We start from the raw sequence: 23,765 nt of genomic DNA, 5'->3' as shown, positions 1-23,765 counted from the left end.
TTATTTTTTATTAAAACGATTTTCATTCCATAAGTATTTTTTTTTTTTAAATTGTCATAACAAAAATGATTTTATAACATTTATAAAATGACGATTAACCGCGAGTTTTAAATTTATATATCATATCAATAATAATAAAAAAACAATACATTTGTTACGTCTTTGGTAATTCTTATTTAGTTCTGTCTCTCTCGCACATATCTTTGCTTCATCCGAATACACTGCTAGAATATGATATGCGCAGTCAATTATTTTATATGTCTATAATTAGGAACCGAATATTCGAAGGGATTTATTATTCCTTTCAGGTACATACCTATCGTGTGCATACCTATCGCCTACATTATTTTAGTATAATATATGGTAATGCACTACCAATATTCTCTCGGCAGAACCGAATCGTGTGCGCGGTTAATTGTTCGTGTATGTTTTCACCAGGTTATGCCTGACCTGCCTGATTTTTTTAAATTTATTTTGAATTTCGGCAGTCGATTAACATCAATCTTTTTATTTTTATTGCCTTCGGACACAGTAAATTATTATAATAACGTAATATTATAATTATGTAATTTCTAACGTCTCACAATTGCACCGTATCTTTGTCATGAATTATTTTAGTCTAACATTGACAGCCGGACACACCACACACAAATACCTATACGTTAGCATAGAAAAGTAATATTTATATCAGTATTATCGTTTCTATACATTGTAAATTATTATTTTATAATCATAAAACATATACGCGTGCATTAATTATTATTTTATCCGTATGTGTGATATTTGTACGTAATCTATAATATTTTTCTTAACCTTATCAACCACACCGTCCGAGAACTAGTAAGTTTTTGATTGTATGTATATTATAAACTTATAACAATTTCTTATTAATATTAATAATCCTAATAATAACACCTTATTATTAAATCTTTTACTACTTTTTAATTAAGGTCTAATAGCCACTAGTACTTTATTTTTATATTAGTAATATATTACTACCGCAAATCGCTCATGGGCGTGGTCGTATCCTTAACATAACTATTATATTTTTTGAAATGAAATATTTCGAATATATAAATAAAAATGAATACTTTACTTTTATAATTCCAAGTCTAAGTTTAATATTTAATATTGTATCATATCATATCACATCATAGTAAAAAGAGAATATCAGGGGTAATACAATCATCATAATAACTATATATTATTTATTTTGTTTAGATATTTGTTTAGTAACATAAGTTTCCGAAAAATACAACATAACCGGTGTTGTTATAGTACGATTGAGAACGTTTTACTTTCTTTGGGATACGATTGAAAAAGCTCGTAATGAATCCATAAAAAACCGCTGATTCAAAAAAATAGCACTATTGAAAACGAATTCCTGTGTAATGTAGTCATATATTAGTGGTACCTACATATGCAATTCATATTTTGTTATTCAAGTTTAAAAATTCTATTTAATTATATTTTATCTACTTTTTTAATATTCTATTATTAGTCGTGTTTATAAAGAAATTGTTGACCTCCATATTTCAAAATATCATAAATTTTCTTATTTTTAAGTCCAATTATATTCTTAATAAGAGTCATGGGTAAAACAGGTTAATAAATAAATACGTACAGCCAATTCCAGAATGTTCAAGGAAATTCTAAATAACATTTGATAAACCTTTACCCGGGTTCATTTGCTACAGGTACAAAGCTTAAAAAATCTTCACATATTTTTAATTTATCGTTATCAACATTTAAATACCTTATACATATCGAAACTTGTTCTATGCCGGCAATATCGGCAATTTCATCTGCTGTTACTGAAAAATCTTGTGATTTATTGACTCGTTCAATAATCTGTTTTTGAATTAAATTATGAAAGATGACAATAAATTCGTTTTATATACGGTTACTGATGTTGTACATGGCATTTTTTGAGGAATTTTGCAAAAAGTATTAAGCTGATCGTCAGTTTATCTTAAAAGAGCCCGAAAATTACCATCGTTAATTAATGGTTCTTCGGACATTATTTTCCCTGAATCATTTGAACCACGAAGGGCCAAACCCTGCCGACCACATAATATTAAAGTTTCGATTATAGGAATCAAACATTTTTCACTTTCATTAATAAAATCTAATTGTTGTTCTGAAATTTTTAAATCAACCGGTAAAATGTTTTGGTTACCTATTAATTTCTGCTCTCATATTTGATTTTAATAATGAAGTTTTATGATACTCTAGTGAGTAATGATAACTAAATGATTCTAAAGCTTTTTTCAGTTTTTAAATGGTTTTTTAACTAGCAGTCTCAACGTTTGATGTCCAATTCCTCCACCTCCGACAGAAAACAACACACAATACTTACAAAATACGATATTCATAATTGCTGAATAAGCCAACCATTTATATTTGAGCAACAAACTTCTTTGAAATTTTAAATTTTTTTTTTCGGAAACAGGAAATTTATAGTCTTCTGGAGGTGTTCAAATCAAATTTTGAAATCCCGGTATCAAGTCAATACTTGCAGGTTGCAGGTTCATTCACATATAATTCTATGTCATGTTGGTGAACAAACTGTGGAAGTGACACTGATACATTTGTTTTTGGAGATGCATTTTCCGCATGTTCAGTTGGTTGTGACTGGTTATTAAAACTAATTTCCTGTAAATCAAACGTTAAAACTAATTAGATTAATTGAATAATTGTTTTCATAAATTTAAATTTTGCATTTAATAAAATGTATTATATAAAAATAAAATATTTCAATGAAGTAGATTTCAAATCACGAATGGGACGACTATATTATGTTCTACAGCACTCGTACGCGCATACACAAGTAATAGAAAGCACGCTCGAAAATATTTTTGTACAAACGTGACAGTGAATAATGCTAAAAAGCCTGCAAAAAATTAACATACCTCTATACTATAATAGTAGTACAATTTAATTTTGAAAAATGATTTGAATTATTAGTATTGAATTAATTGTAATTATAATTAATTTTAATGTACTTACTATCTCGTCATTTTCTAGCCATGGTTTTTTTAAAAACTTTCAAATGTCCATTTTGATGTTATTTCTAACGGCGTATTTATTTAACGAACGTCTAACTGTGAGCTTACAATTGTTGTGTATGATAATGAACAAATTTTAAAATACCCGAAATCCGTTGTCGTATAATCTTGTGTTCTACTAATTGCGGTGGAATAAAATATTATTGTGCGACGTGTGAGTGATAGACACGTGTCCGAAAAATAATACGGAACGGACCTAAGAAATGATAAGATCCGAAATTTGAAAAAGTAATTTCTTCACAAAATAAAAAGTGTATCTCAAAAAAAAATATATAAAATATAAAAAATATATACGCCAATCACGGCGTCACGACACACAAACACACATACTCGGTAACAGTCGAGTACTATCAATAAATCTAAAGATCTACAAACCATCTATTCTTATGTTGACGTTGCATTTAGAATGTTTTTGTGTACACCAGTAACGAATTGTTCTTCAGAAAGATCTTTTTCAACTTGCAAAAATTTGTATTTGGTATAATGAAACGGTTTTTATTGTTGCTCCTTGGTGTCAAATTCTTAAATACGGCCCTGGCAATGTATCATGTATGTTTATAAATATCTAGCTTAATATTTAATTGTATGTAAACCTTTCGTAAAATATACATGTTTTTCATAATTTTTTTAAATTTCTATGTATACTAGATGTAAATAGAATAAAATATTACATGTTTTAGTTTTAAGTATGTACTGAAAAATAAGTATTCAACAATTTATAATTATTTCATATAATTGATACCTATGTTTATTTTATTTGTAACTAATTAATTATTAAACTAATTAATTAAACTAATTATGTTAATATTATCAAAAAATATAATAATTATCATTCAAGTGAAACAGTATAACTTCTTAAAAAAAAAATAATTTTATAATATAATTTTTTGAAATTTTATGTTGACAACAAATTTTATGCCTCCGTCTTTCGATTCCAATCCTTATCATTTTACGGACAACTGCCCCCAATTTGCGACGTGTATGTTCTAAGGAACGTCTAAATACAGGAATGCACCTTAAGCATTCTGCGCATGCACGTAATTTATTGACCACTATCATAATGTTAGGCTGTTACATAGAGTTACTCTATGGGCTGTTATCAATATATCATATCAAGTCACTATTATACGATGGTAATATTATTATAATAATATGAGTTATGAATCTAACAATTCAAAATTTAACTATATACTTCCTATATAAATAATACATTGTAATTTTATTTTAGTTGTTAAATAATAATATTCAGTTCGTTATAATTTTTTTTTATAGTAGTATATTATTGAGATGTTTAGTTTCAATTCTAGTGTAATGTATAGGTACATTATATTTTTTCATACGTATTTTAAAGTTACTACGTATTTACAATTATAACCATAAACAAATTAATAGAAGTAATATGAACCGGATCTAGTACGAAACGCCGACAATCAAAAAATCGACAAGTTAAAATGTCAACGGTCGAAATATCGACAAGTACAAAATTTTGAAAAATTACAATATCGAAATGTACATTCAAAGTATCGACAAATTAATCAAAAAAAAATATTATTATTTTAATTTATTTAAATAAATAAATATATGAATTATATAAATAAAAAAAATATTATTGGATATAAATTATAAATAAAAATAAAATGTATAAACTATGCAATAAAATAAAATTATATTGTTATATTGTAAGTAATTCTTTTTAAAAACTTTATAACTGTAACGTTTCCGCGATTTTGTAAAACATTTTGGATTCTTTCCTCTCGTTGTTCATTTTTCTTTTTTGACTGTGGACGAGGTACTCCACAAAGTATTAATTCAATCACTATCTCTGTATTTTTTTTATTCTTTTTGCAACTCTTTCATTAAATGGTATACTCCTACGTGTGATTCACCAACAAGACACTCCCAACGTCGATGCCAAGCTTCAATATTATTTTGTGTTCTTGGAATATTTTGATTAAAAACAGACCACAAATTTGGTGAAAATAATGGTAATCCTCGAATAACATTGCCATTTCGTAGTGTTTTTCGAACTCCACCAAAAACATAACTATCCACAAATCACATTATAAGATGTTCTGTGCCAGATTCTATTTCTAGTAGTTTTTTAATTTCGGCAAATGCTGATGGAATTTCTTCTGGTGGTAAAAAATCAAGAGCAAGCAAATGACGGACTAGCAAACTAAATTCTTCGTTTTCATCATACTTAATAGAAAGACCAACGGACTGAACTTTTCGCCACATACTTTGTTCCAAATGAAAGAGACATAATCAATTTTGACTGTTTGTGAACTCTTGTTTAACTGCACAAATAGCTGCTTGTTCAAAATCAGTTAAAATTTAGTCAGGCTGTAAAACAATATTATTTTCTGATGCATATCTTGCATATGTCTTGTAAATCTTGAAACATACGAATATAACATTCTTTAGACTTACTACTCAAAAGAGCAAAAACTAAAGGTAAAATTCTCAAATTTGTACCATGTCCAACCGGAGCATGAATTGAATATAACTGGTGGAATATTGTTGGTATTGTTTTAAACGTTTTATCCATTATCCAGTATTTTGCCAATTCGAGTTTACGGAGGTTCGATAATGTAGTAAATAAAAGTATCTTATCATTTTCAATTTCAGATTCATTAATAAGAAAAAGTTCACCATTTAATGTATGCTTTAATTCTTCTGGTATATTCAATGAATCCAATGACGTAGGTTCTGACATTACATTTTGCCTACGCACTGCATCTTTCGAAGGCATTGATTGAGCATTATTTATGTCCATCGAAGCATAAATACTTTGAATTATTTGGGCTGGTTTGTCTTTTGAGGTCCCGGCTCTTTGCTTTAAGTTTGATACTATTTTTGCAATTTTTGGTTTACTGGCTTTGGGAGCATGATTGTGGTTATTATTTTGACCATATGAATAATGTTGTCCATCTACAAAAAACGTCTGTCCTTTACAACCAATGGAAATACGTTGATTGCATCTCCAATAAAATTTGTTTTTACGGCTTTGATTTTGAAGGAAAAGATATCCATAAACATTCAGTTTATCTTTTCCTTTTTGTGACGGTATTAGATCACAAATTTCCATTTTTCTATAAAAAAAAAAATACAAATATAATTATTTAAGTTCTTTATAAAATAATATTTTTTTTTTTTTTTTATAGCATTATAGGCCATTTAGGCCCTTTGCTGCCATTATCAAATTCTTCCACTCTTCTCTATTATATGCATGTATTAGGTCTCCATGCCAATCTGGTCTTAACTCCTGGATATCTCTTTTGACTACATCTATCCAACGCTGCTTCGGTCTGCCGCGAGGTCTTTTCCTGTTCAAGTTGTTAACAAGTACCTTCTTGACAATACTATTATCCGCTCTCCAAACGTGACCAGCCCACTCCAGTCTAGTGCCTTTTACAAATTGTACTATATTTCCTTTTCCATATAATTGTTTTATTTGTTCGTTTGACCTTCTCTCCCACACTTGGGTATCAGGATTATATACGGGACCATAGATTTTTCTTAACACCTTCCTTTCAAATATATTAAGTTTATCCTCATCTCCTGCTGTTGTAGCCTAAGTATAGCATGCATAAGTCACAACTGGTCTGAGGTACGTAGTATATAGCTTCTCTTTATTTTTCCTAGATAATAATTTTGACCTAAACAGATGTGACATAGCAAAGTAACATCCATTCCCAGCTTTTAATCGGAGTTTTATTTCATTATGCATACAGTTTCTATTATTTATGTTGACTCCGAGATATTTGAAGTCATGTACTTGTTGAAATGTTATCCCACCGACTTCCAGGTCTGAATAAAATAATATACTTATAATTATTTAAAGTAATATTAAAAAACTACATGGGCGTACGCAGAATTTACTTATGGGGGGGGGGAGTTACCATGATAATTATAAAAAAAATGTTAATACAATTATTTTTCATATATTAAAGTTTATTTTATACTCAAAGTTAATTTTAAAAGTCATAATGTACCTAATTTATTAAATTTAAAAAAACATAATTGTATGAATTTTAATTACACTTTACAACTTAATATTAATTCTTCTTGATACTTAGTACTCGTATATAGTTACAAAGTCATAGAACGACAGAACGACAAAATAAAATGATCAACAACCGATTACTAAACAATCATATTTGTTGATTATAATAGCGTGGGGATATGGCGCGTAACCCCACTATCGCACGTTACCAACTGTCACCCCGTTTTGTGAATTATATTCTTATCTAATTATTTTATACATGTTCTTTATCAATGTTGAAATTGTTAAACTTGTTGTGCGAGCTTCGACGGTTACGGCGATCGCTCGGTCGAGCTTTGCTCGCTCTCGCCACCGATCCGTCGACCGAGTCCGACGTCCTTATTTTTTTTTTTGTGTGTCTATTGCGCCATTTTGTTCCTTTTGTTTTTATACATCTGTTTCATATTTCTGTTCCGTCGAACAACGTATTTTGTTAACCATTACTCCGTCGAGTTCTTTGTTTATTATACTACATATTTTTATATATAACACTACTTTCGTGTACTTATTTACGACTACTCTTCTGTGAGTCATTTGTAGTAAGTGGTTCACACAAACCACACACGGCGACACCCACAAATTAAAACATGAGGTAATAAGGTATATAGTATAAAATATACTTAAACAAACAGAAAAATTATTGCAAATGAATACCTTGTACAGAGATCAAAAAGATTAACAAGTGTCATTTTTGGAGGATAATATTGTCACTCTTGTAAATTATTTTCAGTAAAATAGATACATAATCAGTTTTAGGTGCAGACAGTGATGATGATATACTTTTTCGTTTTAGGTGTGAGACCAATAATTATAAAATACAAGAGTATTCTAATAACATTGTTGGCACAACACATCATTGGAGATTACAATGTTATAAAAATGTTCACAAATATTAAGTAAGCACTATAAAAGATTTCTACTAGAATTCTACTAGAAAAACAATTTTAATGATTTAAAATTTTTCGACTTAAAGTTATATGGAAAATATTTACATGTCTTTTAAATCATTATTTATTATATTATAAATAAAAAATATTACTTCTCCGACGATTGTGTCGACCTGCCTGTTGAAAATCGTGGTTGACGTTTGAAGTATAAGATAAGGTAACCAATTTGTACTTTAAAATAATAATAACTTTTTCTTTTACTCACTTTTATTAATTTTATTTAAACTTATTTTACACACATTAATACACGTATTTTGAATTATTACAAAACGTTACAATTAATTGTGTCTTTTTGCATAGACAATCTGCGTAGTTTTTTTACACTCGCCTTTGACCATCTCTACAAAATGTCAACAAGAACGCATCTCTCTTGTGACTAAACTATACTCCTTATATATAATGTTGTGTGTGTATGTGTGTGTGTGTGTGTGTGTGTGTGTGTGTGTGCGTGCGTGTGTGTGTGTGCGTGCGTGTGTGTGTGTGTGTGCGTGTGTATGTGTGTACCGGTATTCGTCAATTGCTCCAAATTTGGGACACTACCTGTATAATATACACTATTACGCCGGTATAAAAAGGGTATATTAAAAAGGTATACATCTATTGCGCCGGTATAATAACTATACAGTAAAAGTAAAAATAATAATGGCTAAAAACAAAAATTAAAATTAAAATCAAACTTATCATTCTACATACTTGGTATTTATACATACATATATATATATATATATTTACATTAATCCTACAAATTTTGAAAAGTTCAATGAGGTACTCGTATAATATATTAACTCGAATATCGATCGGCGCAATAGATGTATACCTTTTTTCCATTCTATAATTTTTCTTTCTTTACCTGCGATTTTCGGCGCAATCGATATAAAGCCGGTGTACGTGTGTGTGTAATATCTTATCTTTAATACTTACGACTTATGCTTATACTTAATGGCTATTGATTATTATAATTAATTAATTATAAATTCAATTTTAAAAATATATGAATGCTTAGGCGCATATCATTACATAATACTTAAAGTGCCAAAAAATTAAACATTTTGTCATAATAGCCGAAATGGACGAAGTTGTGGAATCTACTAGTTGGTTTCGATTCGAGTCTGTTGCTTATGCAATAGTATTTTCATTTGTTATTATTCTATGGTGTCACTACAAATGGAATCGTAAGGATATTAACAGATTTGCTGCTAAACTACAAGGGCCTCCATCATACCCGATCATTGGTTCGGGGCTTGAATTTCTCGGAACACCCCAACGTAAGTAACAAATAATGGTAATACATACATTAGGGCGGTCCTTAATTATACGGAAAATATAAATTTTAATATTTTTAATATCTTATTCCTTTCCCCTATTTTGTTCATAACTATAATTAAGTCATTTTTATGAAATTTGGTCACGATTACTTCACCCCTTCACATGTCACATAAAGGTTGAAAAATTCCAAAATAGGGTTATTATATCAATTTTTGAATACAATTTAAAGTATATTGCACTTATAGAAAAAGTATAAGAATAAAATGATAGATATATCAATTATAAATAATAATACATTTAAAAAATTCCTTATAAATCTATTATTTCAGAAGAAAAATTATAAAATAATAAATATTTAATTTATTTTACGAGATTGTTTTTTATACAGTTATGTTATTTATGTTATCTAAAATAATGATTGATGATATGACAAATTATTTTAAATAAAAATATAATTTCTTAAAAGAAAATTTTAAAGGATAAATTTGAAATTGTAACGGCATTAGATCATACACAATTAAGTGATTAAATAAAAGTTCATATTTTCATGACAGCAATATAAAGTCTTTTTCGTAATGCAAACAACATCGCCATAAAACGCTCAACTATTCATAGAAATAGTTATTTATGCAAACATTTATCGATAACATAAAAGCATATTTTAATCCTAATTATCCTTTGACTTTGTACTAGGATGGCAAAATATTACCCGATATTACTAAGATAAATAATGTTGATCGTCATCCTATTGTATTATCTGGAGTATGCTTTAATAAGTATTCTTCTCAATGTTCCTAAGCTCGAATTTGGTACTGGGGAAGCAGTGTCAAACGCTGTGATAAAATAATAACTTTATTGGGTATAATAAATCCTGTGAAATCTTTATATATTGATACAAGAGCCATCAATACAGAATACAAAAATGGAGAGTGTAAATTAATCAAAGAACAAATTGGTAGATAATTATTATACCTCGCATTTCGTCATCATATATAAGAAATTATTTCAGGAGCTGTATTTCTTACGCGTTAACACAGTTTATGAATCTGGCCAAACATTATAATATCTCTAATAATTAAACAACAGTGGAAAAGTATTAATGAAAAAAGGTTTCAAGTCTTAGAAGATAGAATAATTGATCAAGGCGAAGTCTTCATATTTTTCAATGAACTGTTAATTTTATTTCGTTCGAGTGTTGATTACATGAAATTATTAAAACTCATAATTATCTATTTCGGTGGCGTTTCATCAAGCGTTATAACGTTTTTTCAGCCTGGAGGAGTACACCGGATGCGATGGATGGCATGTGCTATTTAAGCTACTAAAATTTGTATGTTTAAAAAATAACTAATAACATTTAAATACAATAAATTACATGAAGACATTTATATTATTTATGGTTCAAATTTACATATCATTATAGTTTACAGCTCCCTGTATTATATCTGTATCTTTAAATTTACTTAAAGAAATATAATTTCATCGTCATTTTAAGTTTTTTTCTTTCATATTTTGTTCAACATTTTTCACGTCAAATTAAAAAAAAAACAACAGTCATAACTTTTTATACCACAAAGACTCAGAAGATAATAAAAATCGTATTACAATTGTTATTATAAATGCAAATTTTTTCCAGAAAACTATTGCTGATTTTTTTAACCCTGAATCAATTCATTTTTTAATACATTGAAGATTTAAACTAAATTCCTTAAGTCTGACCCTGAACAATGAAAGAATACACCGGAATATCAATTAGGAATGGCTTTGGATTGAATTATAAAAGTTATCAATGTCCTTGCTGAAAGAGAAGTAGCTCTAATTTAAAATTATAATTTAATTTTTACGAACAATTTAAATCGAAAAAAATTTTTTTTACAAGTCATTTTAAGTTATAGAAAAATATGGGTGCTCGTAAATTAATCATCATAAAATACGTTATTTAATGGAATTAATTTTAATACTCAAATAATTCGATATTTTTACGTTATTTTAATATTTTTAAAATCAAATTGAATGTGTAATAAATATTCAATACCAATGAATTTATTTCGTTACTTATAAACTACGCCAAATACGAGAATAATTTTTATAAGAAAAATAAATGTTGAATTATTTTTATGCTTTAACTGTTACTAGTTTTTTCGTATTTTTCTGCTTAATTTATTGTAAACTATACTATTAAATTATAAGATTCCATCTAATGTAATTTTTAATTATTTACAATGTTTTAATTAATTTTACTCATTTTTTTTCATTAATCTGCTATTATTTCAATTTATAAATATTTTTATAAAAGCCAATTATTTAAAATAAATTAAATATTTAGTATTTTATAATTTTTCATTGAAAATACTAAGAGATTTATAAAAAATTGTATCAACGTATTTTTATTAAAAATGAATGTATTTGTAATTTATATATCCTACAAATTTTGATAAACTCAATATTTTTTAAATTCAATTAAAAAATTGACATGTAAACCCTATTTTAGAATTTTTCAACCCTTTTGTGTCACGTAAATGGGTTGAGTTTTCATTACCAAATTTAACTAAAATTACTTTCTTATAGTAAATAAAAAAATGAAAAATGAAAAATGAAAGTTTAAAAATAAGGACCACGATAACTTAACTCTTAACGAAAGGCGTACAAAGAAAAATTATAATTATACAATACATACATGATTATAATATTATATAATAGGTTGACAACATACGGGTGATATTTTACAGCACGACATTTTTACTGCACCGTGATTTTAAAGACGCGTTTTGTTAAAGTACATCAATATGTTTAAAGCATAACACACAAGTGTCGTATCGTAAAATTAACGCATTACATTTCGAAAATTGTCACATGTACATGGAGAGAAAAATTTCGTAAAATGAGACCAAAATTTGAGGAGCTTAATAATATTCTACTAAATAATGTTCTCGCCTGACATCGTTGACATGTACCATCATACACTAAAGAATTTTGGAATCACTAATATGAAAAATATCGCACAGTAAAATAACACTCATGTGTTTTTCGATGTCTATAACGTGCGGTAAAATGCCGGGCGAATATCTACCGTGTGTTGCCTTTCTTATATAATATAATACATATATGAATTATAATAAATTCGGATTATGTTATTGTGTATTTTCAGAGGTGCTTGAAAATTTAATAAAACTTGGTGATGATTTTGGACCCGAACCATTCAAACTCTGGATGGGTACATCTTTTGGCGTAGTAATAATTAAACCCGAAGACTCTCAAGTAATAATTATTAACTAATGTATATCATAAATTTAATATTTGAAATTAAATAACATTTATTTTGTATTTACTGGCTGTTAATTTTTTTAAAATGAATTTAAAATTGAATTTTATTTCGTTAATTTTTTTAGTAACACCAATAATTTAAACAATTATTCAATATGGTGAAATTTTTAAATCATTGACACATGTTCAATACAAATCACTATAAAATACTAATTTATTTTTATTATTAATAATTTATCTACCCGATATAATACCAAATTTGTTATAGATTGTATTAAATAGTGCCAAAGCCCTACAAAAAAGCAGTTTTTATAAGTTTTTCAAGAACCTAATCGGCGAAGGTTTATTATCGGCTCCTGGTTAGTACATATAATATTATATATGGTAACTGTTATGGATTACATAAAACGAAAAATTTTTGAATGAATTGAAAAGAATATTAAACAAGGTAAAATGAGATAGAGACATTAATACGGTCGACATGTAAATTAAGCATATTAGAGGAAAAGAACAATAATTATTGAAATTTGATTTTGTAGTATATTGTTTTCACAATATACATTGATTTTTTAATCAATAAGTGATAAAGCGAATTGAGTGATTTAGTCACGTAGAGTGGTAGTACTAGATTTCGATTTAATATTTTTTTTTTCAACAATTTCAGTTGATAAATGGCGAGTGCATCGTCGTTTAATTTCTCCAGTATTCAATGCCAACCTCCTAAATCAGTTTCTTCCTGTTTTTCATCAGAAAAATGAAGTTCTGATTAAAAATTTAAGTAAAGAAGTGGATAAAATACGACCATTTAATCTTATATCTTATATAGCACCCACTACTCTCGATACAATTTGCGGTAAGTATATTATTCGTATTTAATTAAAATTAAAAATGTTTATAATATGTTCATAATACACTTTTTTTGTGTAGAAAATATGATGGGTTACAATTTAGATACTCAGTTAAATGATAAATCCGAATTTTTTGCCACAATATTGAAGTAATAATGAATTATTAAAATATCCTATATTATACATGCTAATAATTATACAATTCTGGATTATTTTTAGAGCATCAGAATTAGATGCAATGAGAATATACAAACCATGGCTCTATCCAGATATAATATTCACTTTTTATCGAAAACTCAAAGGTTTGCAAAATATCTATAAGACTTTGGACAAACTTCCAAATAAGGTAAATACTATTAAGAGATTAAAATAAATTCACAAGATATTGGATGTATTGAGTGATTCTTAATAAATTATATCTGTCCAGGTGATTAAAGAAAAGAAAGAAGCATACGCTCAGAGGAAAATAACAAATAAAACAAATAGTTTTGATAATTCTACTGACAAAGGCGAAAGTAAGTTGTTACTAAAACTAAACTGATTTATTCATTTAATATTAACTAAATTATTTTATTCATTTTTTTTCATCATTTTTACTCATAGAAAAACCTTCAAAAGGGTTTCTGGACACTCTATTAGAATTAAATGAAATCGGTGTTAATTTAACAGATATAGAACTTCGGGATGAAGTTGTGACCATGATGAGTGCTGTGAGTATTTTTTAAATCAGTTTTTTTTTTTAATTTTATTTTTTATCAATCCGAAGATTGGTTAAATGATTATTGATGTTCCTCTCCACTTATTTCCTAGTATATTCCTATTTCAGTATCTTCCATCATTTGCTTCAGAAATGGGGTTCTGGGCCTTCCTCTTTCAGGCTTTCTTTCGATTTTTCCCTCTATTATTGTGGTTATCCAAGGACTATTCCTTATTCGTATCCGATACATAATTTCTTCCTCAGTTTTGACGTATTGCATATTGATTTTCGGGTATTCATTCTCCTGAAAACTTCATCATCTTTTCCCGTCAATGATATTTTTAGCGCTCTTTTCTAACACCATACTTCAAAAGCTTCTATTTTGGCTTATTCAACCTTCATTACTGTCCAAGTCTCTGCTCCATATAGAGCTACGCTCCACATAAAGCTTTTTATAAGTGTTTTCCACTTTATAAGTGGTGTCCAGACTTATTCTGTTTTTAGTAAAAATATTTCTCTTTTTATAATAGGACTGTTTAGCTTGCGCTATTCTACATACTATATTTGTATGGCTTTTTCCATCGCTTGTAATTTTGCTTTCCAGGTATGTGAAACTTTGAACTGTTTCTAGGAATATTCCATCTAGAGTTATATCTGCATAAATATGCTATTTGCTACATATTAAAGATCTTGGTTTTCCGTTAGTTTATTTTTATGGTGTGTTCTTTAAGCGTGTTGTTCATTTTTTTGAGCATGATAGTTATGTCTTCTTTACTTTCTCCGTTTTCAGCAATATCGTCTGCGAAATACAACATTTGCACAAGCATATTATTGCCTCTCTAGTGCTTCTATTTTTCCTGGAACCAAATAGGTCTTCCGCTAAATTTTCATATACTCTCGACTCTATTTTTTTGTGCATTATTTTTGTGAGAATCATAGAAGCATGTGTTATGAGGCTAATTGTTCTGTATTCTTCACATCTATCTCATTTATTTTTCTTGGGAATGGGAATTTAATGCATTTCTCGAAATCTTTCGGAATTATGCCGCTCTCTTATGCTTTTCCTATTATTCTAAACAGAATATATTTTCCATACCCATCTAATGCCTTTAATAGTTCTCCGTTTAACTCGTTTATCCCAGGTGCTTTATTACATTTAAGTTTTTTTAAGGTTATTTCAAATCCTTCTCTTGATATAGGTGGTCCTGTGTTTCATTGCATATCTTCCCATCTCGTTATGGATAATTGTATATTGTCTGCTTGCTCTTTCTATATAGTTTTTCTATGTAATCTTTCCATGTCTTTAGTTTTTCCTCTTCATTACTTATGACTTTTCCATCACTGTTTTTTTTAAAAATGCTGATCTATTTCTATGTTCGTTGAAAAATTGTTTTATTATCTTTTATGCCTTATCGCCCATACCTTTGGAAAGGCAGTCGTTGTTTAAAGCAGTAAAATGTTAAATAATTGTTTTGATTATAATTATAAATTAATCTCTGCAGGGAAGTGACTCCAGTGCTATTACAATGTGCTTTTGTCTTTTATTGTTGGCAATTCATCCAGATATTCAAGTAAGTATCCCCATTTAGAAAGTTTATTTAATACATAATATATTTTGTATTTATTACATTGTAAATATTTTAAACAAGATATTTATTTTAACATTATAAAATCTCAGTTTACTACAATCATGTAACCGTGGGTGTTCTTTACGCAATAAACTCGTTTACGTGATCACGTTTGTGATACGTAATAAAAGTCTTTTACTACACGGCGCATGCTTTGCGCGATATGACTGCAGTGATCTGAAAATTTTCATAAGTTATGTCCGTCAGTAATAAAAAATAGATGTTATTAGAATGTTTAATTTGAAACCAATAATGAACTTTTAATACGGGTTCATTTATTTAGAGTGGTTCATTATTTATTTAGATATTTGTTTTATATTTTTCCATAGATTTTCTTTAATATTATTATCTTTGTAATTTCTGTCACTCAATTCACATAGAAGAAATTAATCTTGTATCATTTCAATAAAACTTGCATTTATTCAATTTTTAAAAGATTACTTTTTTACAATATTATTTTGTTCTGTTTTTATATTTAAAACTTTTTAGGATAAAGTTTATGACGAAATTTACGACATAATGGGCGATGGTGATGAAAAAATTACCATCGAAGACACAAATAAACTTGTATACCTAGAACAAGTGCTTAAAGAAACCCTTCGGCTATTCCCTATCGCGCCCATGTTTCTGAGAAAACTGCAAGATGAAGTTAAAATTGGTGAGTTACTTAAAAATAGTATAACTACTTGTTATTCTACTTGTGATTAGAAAATAATAAAATACATTTTATTTTAGTTTCTTGTACCGAAGTACTTCCAAAAGGAACAACATGTATTCTAGCTCCTTTATACACACACCATATTTCTGAGTTGTATCCAAATCCTTGGTCTTTCAACCCAGAGAATTTCAATCCCGAAAATGTAAAGAAACGGCATAAATACAGTTTTATACCTTTTAGTAGTGGTCCAAGAAATTGTTTAGGTAACTTAATGATATTTTATTACAAAATAAATTATAATTTAAACTATGAGTAATCAAATACAGGGTCCAAATATGCTATGCTGTCAATGAAAATTCTGATATCTACGTTCTTGCAAAACTTCAGCGTGCATACCGATACTAAATTAAGTGACATTAAATTGAAAGTAGATTTATTACTGAGAAGTGTTAATGGTTATCCAGTAACTATTCGACGAAGGGATAGAAGGCCCACGTACAAACGAAATCAGAAAGTTTCATAACGACCGAGCTCAGTTTAGTATGTGTTGTACTTATCTCGTTTTTTTAGAAAACGTGGTAAGTCATTGATTGTGATTATCATAAGTTTTAAACAGTATGACATAATATATAACATACCTAAGTTATAAACAAATTTTAATTCACCCAATGATTCAATAAAAAATGTAATAAATTATGTTACTCCAATTAAATTAAATAATCATCAATATACTACATGGACATACAATAGACTTGACATTTGACAGAGATGAATGGATATTTAGATTTGGAACGACAAATCAAGGTCATTAATAGAGAAGAAGAAGACTACATGGTAGAAAATCTCCTGGTCATAATCGTTTTACAAATCTTTTACCTAAAAATTTGCCAAAAAGTAATTATTTTTATAACTTCTCTCTCCAATGCTTTACTTTGTCTTTGTTTTTTTTTTATAACTGAGAGAAAAGCCATTATAGTTCTTACAGCAACAAAAACCCGGGAAAGACAAAACTAATCCGTATAGTTACAAATTTATAAGTCTATTAAACTCTCAAATCACTCTCAAACATTATTGAGAATGATATTCAATAATGATCTAGACTAGAAACAATTTCAAAACTATAATTTGAATTTAGACATATCATTCTACAGTCTAACAACTTCTACATATAAATGAATACGTAAGGAACTCATTCAAAAAAACACTGTTACACTGGGGCCCTTTTTTTGATATATTCAAAGCTTTTAACATAGTAAGGCATCAAGGTTTGTAATATAAACTCATAACTATTATACTATTGCACTATATACACTTAATAACCTATTTGATATATTAAGGTCCTTTTTTATAATAAAACATTTTTTATTAAAAATAAAAGATAACTTTTCTTTTTTTAAACCCATAAAAGCTGGTATAGCTCAAGCTTCAGTACTCACTCATCACGATATCTTTTGGATGTGGGGTGCGTTTTAGATATTATTTACTATACTGTTTTATTATAAAATGAATCGAGTAGATGGCAGCACAATTCCCGATTAAAAAGACCTTTTTAAAGTCAAAACATTTTTCATTTGTTAATGTATTAATTGATACTAGATATTTCATTGAGACATGTAGACCAAAATACATTTCATCCTCTTTAATTTGAAAAATTAATAAAAGGATGTAGAAAATATTTGTGCACTATATTGGTTATATAAAAATAAAATTCTATTAATACGAACTTTAATATATTAAATGTTATTTTAAATAGTCTATATCTAAAATATTTATATATAAGTAGAAAAATCCAAACGTACTGTTTTTTTTTTTAAATTAATAGATGCTTTAATCTGTTCCTATTTACTAGAGTGTATTCCTTTTCACTTTCCTTTTCAGTTTATACATTGTAAATTGTTACTATTAAAATTATACCAATGTTTATCTTTATTTATACACTTTACTTGAGCCTTACTAAATTTATATTCATAAATTAATAGCTGCATTTTTCTCAGTTTTACCGTCCTTTGAGCAGAAATTATTTCATTTCTTTTTCCTACGTGTATAGTATAGTCTAATGCTTTGATGAAATAGACTATATGAGCTCTAGACTGATGAAAATCAGTTTTTTTATTCTTTACATGGAATAAAAAAATATTAAAAAATATATATCGCTAAGATTAGAACGTGAAAACTAACCTAATTAATTATTGACGATTACATTTCTTATTAGCATTACTAAAACATTGTGAAACTTAATTTACATTTTTACATTAACATTGTTGATTAGAAAATATTTAAACAAATTATATGTTATTGAAGTAAGTTACCTGAGGCATCATATTTAATGTTATATTTGAATTCAAAAGTTTTGGTTAGTATTTTTTGTGTGTAATAATTTTTTATGGTGTTTGGGCCAAAACGACGATCGAAGGACCAGTCACATTGACATTTAAATATAAAAATATAATTTGTATGTGGTGGGTGCCTAGAATAAGTCGTATAGGCAATTTTATCTACTCCACGCGTACTGCGTGTACTGCTTTTGTAGATAGGCAACTCAAGATACACGATGGACTGATAGCGTTCGGCGGCGACCTCTGACACGACGGCGGCGCCGGAAAGGAACGGAAACAATTTAGTTATTCAAGGGAAAACAGGAAGTTGAGTTTAGTTCTCGGGGGGGAAGTCTCTGTGGTCGAATCGTTCTGGTGCAATGACCACACACAAATCGGACGAAAACCTTATAAATTAAACATTCAATCACAACTTAAATTACTTGACGACATTATGGTGAATATGAACAAAAATGGTAACTAACAGTAACTGTGATAATGGCAATCGACGTTCTGGACGGTCTCTCACCTGCCACACCGGACGCTGGTGGATTTATGTATGACGGTGGACGATATGACGACCTAAACGATAATTAGGTAGATTGTGGACACGCAGACAAAAATAAATCACAATAACGAAAATGAGATCTTTTGGTTTTTATTGGTAATACGTTACTGTGGTGAAAATAATATATTATTATAAAACACAATTTAACATTACTTGAAGTCACATCGACCAGAATAATAATAATAAAAATGTTGCCATAATGACAGAAGAAAAAAAAACGTATAATAATAATAAATTGCCGCAATGGTGAACAAAAACAAAAAAAAATAAGAATAATAATCATAAATGGTGCTTCAATAGCGAACGAACGACGACCGAACAACGAAAAAATCACAACAGTTGCCTCAATGGCTAACGACGAACGAAAAAAAGTATTTTTACAATAAAAATGTGGTGCAACAATCGCAACCAACGAACGAATGTGCCGGCAATGCAATATCACGACCGACACAAAACAAAAAAAATACAAAAATAACGTGATTACAATAATTATCTACTGAAGAAAACGAAAACAAAGATACGGATGCACGGTAAATGGTGCATCGCGTAACATATACATCATTTTCATATAATAATAATAATAATAATAATTAAATGTGCGCGGCCTTATCGCGTACAGCGCAAACATATGGATTATTAATGTTCTACTAATTTGGATATCAATCCATGTTCTTAAATATTTAACCTATTTTTTGGTTTTAAATATTTTAGTTCTTTAATTGTAAGTAAAAGTGTATTATTGTTCATCTATATGCGTCGGCAGATCTCATGGTAAAATGATTTACTCTACATGTTCTAAGCGGTTTCGGGACCATATATAATATATAATCTATGGATCAAATCAGAGCTGAAAATATATGCCCTTTTCTTCGTCTTCAACTCCACGCTTGACGATATATCTACGTTATGTATAGAAGTATTGAAGAGTAAAGAAATGTATACATATTTGTATTTTTGTGGGGGGAATGTTGGTTGATGTAGTATTCTGATACGTAAGATTACGATTTAAGTCATCACATTATTATTATTAAATATATATTATTATTATTTATTATTATTTTGTCTTATTATTAGTACTCACTAGTGTAGTTCAATCGGATACGTTTCATTATATTATAAACAATTAAAAATTATATTTACAAATATTTATTCATTATACGTATATACGTATTCCAATAAGAATTGTTAAAAAAAGAAAATCGAATGTGTTAACTCTAGTTAAAATTAATAATCAATATTCTGTGTAAATAGTATAATTTTATTATAATTTATAGTTTATAGTTGATTTTGTATTAGAGTTTCATTTGAATAAAATATTTTATATTTTACAAATAGCAAATGTTTTGACATTACTATTTCAAAACTAAACACATAAATATTGCCTCCCCCACCAAAGTTTTTCCCAAATACGCCACTGCTCTTTCGTGGACTTGTTGATGATTAACAACTCTAAGGTATATAATAACGATTAAAAATTTTAATGTATTAAGTGTTAATATACGATTGATCTTTGGGAGTGAAATGTTATGAATTTAAAAATTTTATAATAATCAGAACAAAAAACGATCACTTTTCGAAATACTCAAAAATATATTCGCACTAAATTTTATTTAACTTAAAGCAAGTCAGTTTCTACGATAAATATTTATTCACGTTTATGAGGACAGTATAAAGCCTGAGCTAGTAGAATTTCTAGATTATTTAAACGGTGTAAAAACTATAATAGTCAAAGGAGGTATATGTATATGTTATAGAACAGATGTCTTTCGATTGCAGTTAGTGTATTGCAAGTGTGTGTGTGTGTGTGTGTGTGTGTGTGTGTGTGTGTGTGTGTGTGCGCGTATGTGTGCACGCGCACATCATGAATGAAATATTCATAACCCTTTTGAAATACTCTGCCGAATTGCGTGTAAAATTATTAATGCGCAATCTCACGCCGGTAATGCATGGCAAAACCTTAAATTATTCCTCATCTAATTTTCCGCAATGATATACCAATGTATATAAATATAAGTGTATCTGCATTTTTGTGTACACTCACAACGTGCCAGTGTGTATGCTTTTAAAGGACGTACGGACTAAGTCTCCTTCAGGAGACATTGCCGCCATGCAATACGATTCTAACACATTCGTTGTGCCTACTACGTTTGTGCAAACAAAGTATAAAAATAATATTGTAAAATTGTAATGTATTGATAGAGTAAAAAATATCAAAGCCATAAATCGTCGTAAAAGAACGAAGTTTAAACATAATAATCAAGGCTTTGCACCCAAATAATTTTTTCGGGTTTCGGGTGCTGAATATATTCGGGTGTTCAAACCGTTCTAACCGTAATACAACATTTAAACAAACGTTTGGGTGTTTATAACCGTTATTATTCGGGTATTAATAATGTAATATTTATTAATTAATTATTAATTAATATTTATATATATTTAATAATAATTGGTTAATACGGGTGTTAAGTAGTCAAGGAAAAATATTATTTTTCATTGGTGGAGGGTGGTGAGGAGGCTTAGCCCTCCTCCACTAATGAAATATTTATATTTTTTGTTTTTTGGAACTGCTGTCTTAAAGTATAAAACGTATAAAAATAAACAATAAAATAAGTATAAAATTATTACAAAATAATCAATGTAACTATTTTAAATTAATGTTTTTAACCGAATAACTCATTGGTTCATCACATAAAGTGTTATCTTTCTTACTAAAAAAAAAAAAACTAAAAGGAAAAGGTTATGAAAAAAAAAATTGATTTTATGATTCATTACAATTTTAAATGAAACGCAAATCTGATACCGATGTTTACCATTAGAGAATATATAATATATTATTATGTTAAAACACTAAAAATAGAAACATTGAGCAAAATGTTGGTGGTGTCATATGTGTATAATAACATTAAACTCTAAATAGTTAAACAGAATAACTTCAAAACATTTCCTCATAAAAGCAAACGAATCGTTCGGATGATATAATTTTTCATGACTTTTTTCAAAAACTGATTTTAATGCATACGTATTTATAACTACATAATTGTGGTTTTAAATTTATGTTTATGTCTTACGCAAACGTCCGGGATTTAAGCGATATTTTTTCTTTTTATAGAATTTGAGGTGATCAGTGATCACACTGTTGTTTAGCCATTATGAGTTTATAGAAATTAACTATATTTTTTATTTGACATTATATAATACAAATAGTCATATTACCAAATTTAGAGAACATAATAAGTTGTTATTGTCATTCAAGAATTTTAATATTATATTTCCGTATCATATTTAAATATGAAAAATCTTACGTTTAACCAAATTGAACTGAAAGACGGTAATTTCATTTGGGTTCTGCAGGTATACAATATTTTAACTATTTTTTTTTTTTTTTTTACTGCGAAAGAATTAAATTGTTTGTTTACTTTTTTTCTATGAAATATGAATATATGTATATTAAAAAATACCTTCGAATGTGAATGTTTGCATAACTAATTTAATATTTATATTTAAACAAGGGTAGGTATTCAAATATACGTATAGTTTATTTTATTCATTACTTTAGAAATATTTGAATTTAAATAATTTGAATCTACTATATTATTACAAATATATGTGTAAAGTATATAAAGTAAATTATAATTACTAGATCAAAATTAAATCTCACAAATACGTATGTCTCATATTTAATAAAAACATTAATACTGTATGATTATTAAGTATATATGTATAATGAAAAAATATTGTAACACATAAAAATAGATATATTCATACCAATTGCTTTACGAAATTACTGTATATGTGCAATTCAGATATCTAATTTACTCATGTACTGATTTACGTATAGCCATAATTATAATTGCCTATATGATTATGAGAGGAGTCTCTCGAATATGCTTATTTATATCTATAGGCACACTAAAAAATGAATTGCCTATCTGAAATCAAATTTTAAGTTATAGATTTACATTTATACATTTTTTTCATTTTTCGGCTACCTAGAAAATACTTTATTAAAGTAATAATATGTAGGTTGGGTGATTTGAGGTACTTATATAATTATATAATAATTAATTATTCTTGATACCTTTAGAATATACGACGATTGTGGGCTTTTTCAAGATTTTTGTTTACGCATTTAAATAATGATAATTGCTCTATTCTAAAGTAGTAAAATATCTGCTTGACTTAGCCAATATAAAATATTATGATAATAAGAATACAAAATTATATTTACCTATTATATATATATAATATTATTTTAATTCCATAACTTAACGGTTTTTTTATTTTTTATTTTACCTTCTAAAATTTTAGATATCAAAATACATTTATCAAATAATATAGTTTAAGTATTGCAAACAGGATCGTTAATCAACAACATGAAAAATTACAGATAACTAAGCTTGTATCCACCGAATTCTTTTTACATTTTCTATAAAATAATATCTTTGTCAATTATAATTATTT

General features: G+C 27.8%; 2 protein-coding genes across 8 annotated transcripts; one reads left to right on the top strand and one right to left on the bottom strand.

Annotated features, from left to right (window-relative positions):
- Positions 1-380: 380 nt before the first annotated feature.
- Positions 381-17,071, top strand: LOC112687192 (cytochrome P450 4C1-like). 7 transcript variants are annotated; one of them, XM_025559769.1, is made up of 15 exons: positions 382-840; positions 7,907-8,009; positions 8,087-8,217; positions 9,122-9,325; positions 12,475-12,584; positions 12,859-12,949; positions 13,255-13,443; positions 13,518-13,587; positions 13,658-13,784; positions 13,866-13,953; positions 14,042-14,148; positions 15,638-15,706; positions 16,253-16,421; positions 16,499-16,684; positions 16,748-17,071. In XM_025559769.1, exons 4-15 carry the CDS (start codon positions 9,127-9,129, stop codon positions 16,942-16,944), a joined length of 1,602 nt encoding a protein of 533 aa, XP_025415554.1. In that variant the 5' UTR covers positions 382-840; positions 7,907-8,009; positions 8,087-8,217; positions 9,122-9,126; the 3' UTR covers positions 16,945-17,071. The 7 variants fall into 7 exon arrangements, with proteins under 7 accessions (XP_025415555.1, XP_025415561.1, XP_025415554.1 ...); XM_025559771.1 differs by having other exon boundaries at positions 382-854; XM_025559773.1 differs by lacking the exon at positions 382-840 and adding an exon at positions 7,128-7,705.
- Positions 6,235-7,554, bottom strand: LOC112687196. Its single transcript, XM_025559785.1, has 2 exons — positions 7,507-7,554; positions 6,235-6,642 (listed from the first exon to the last, which is right to left on the bottom strand). Exons 1-2 carry the CDS (start codon positions 7,552-7,554, stop codon positions 6,235-6,237), a joined length of 456 nt encoding a protein of 151 aa, XP_025415570.1.
- Positions 17,072-23,765: the final 6,694 nt, after the last annotated feature.

Source organism: Sipha flava, unplaced genomic scaffold (genome assembly GCF_003268045.1).
Source record: "Sipha flava isolate LNK unplaced genomic scaffold, YSA_version1 334_pilon_pilon, whole genome shotgun sequence".
Lineage (NCBI taxonomy): Eukaryota > Metazoa > Arthropoda > Insecta > Hemiptera > Aphididae > Sipha > Sipha flava.
Note: the sequence above shows the minus strand (reverse complement) of the source record. Positions and strands in the feature narration are given on the sequence as shown.

Excerpts from the sequence above, each read along its gene's own strand:
- LOC112687192 (XM_025559776.1), top strand. The coding sequence starts at position 9,127 with ATGGACGAAGTTGTGGAATCTACTAGTTGGTTTCGATTCGAGTCTGTT. Across the intron at positions 12,950-13,254 it reads AGGTTTATTATCGGCTCCTG|TTGATAAATGGCGAGTGCAT; the intron begins GTTAGTACATAT and ends CAACAATTTCAG. Across the intron at positions 15,707-16,252 it reads CAATTCATCCAGATATTCAA|GATAAAGTTTATGACGAAAT; the intron begins GTAAGTATCCCC and ends AAAACTTTTTAG.
- LOC112687196 (XM_025559785.1), bottom strand. The coding sequence starts at position 7,554 with ATGGTTAACAAAATACGTTGTTCGACGGAACAGAAATATGAAACAGAT. Across the intron at positions 6,643-7,506 it reads AACAGAAATATGAAACAGAT|GCTACAACAGCAGGAGATGA; the intron begins GTATAAAAACAA and ends TGCTATACTTAG.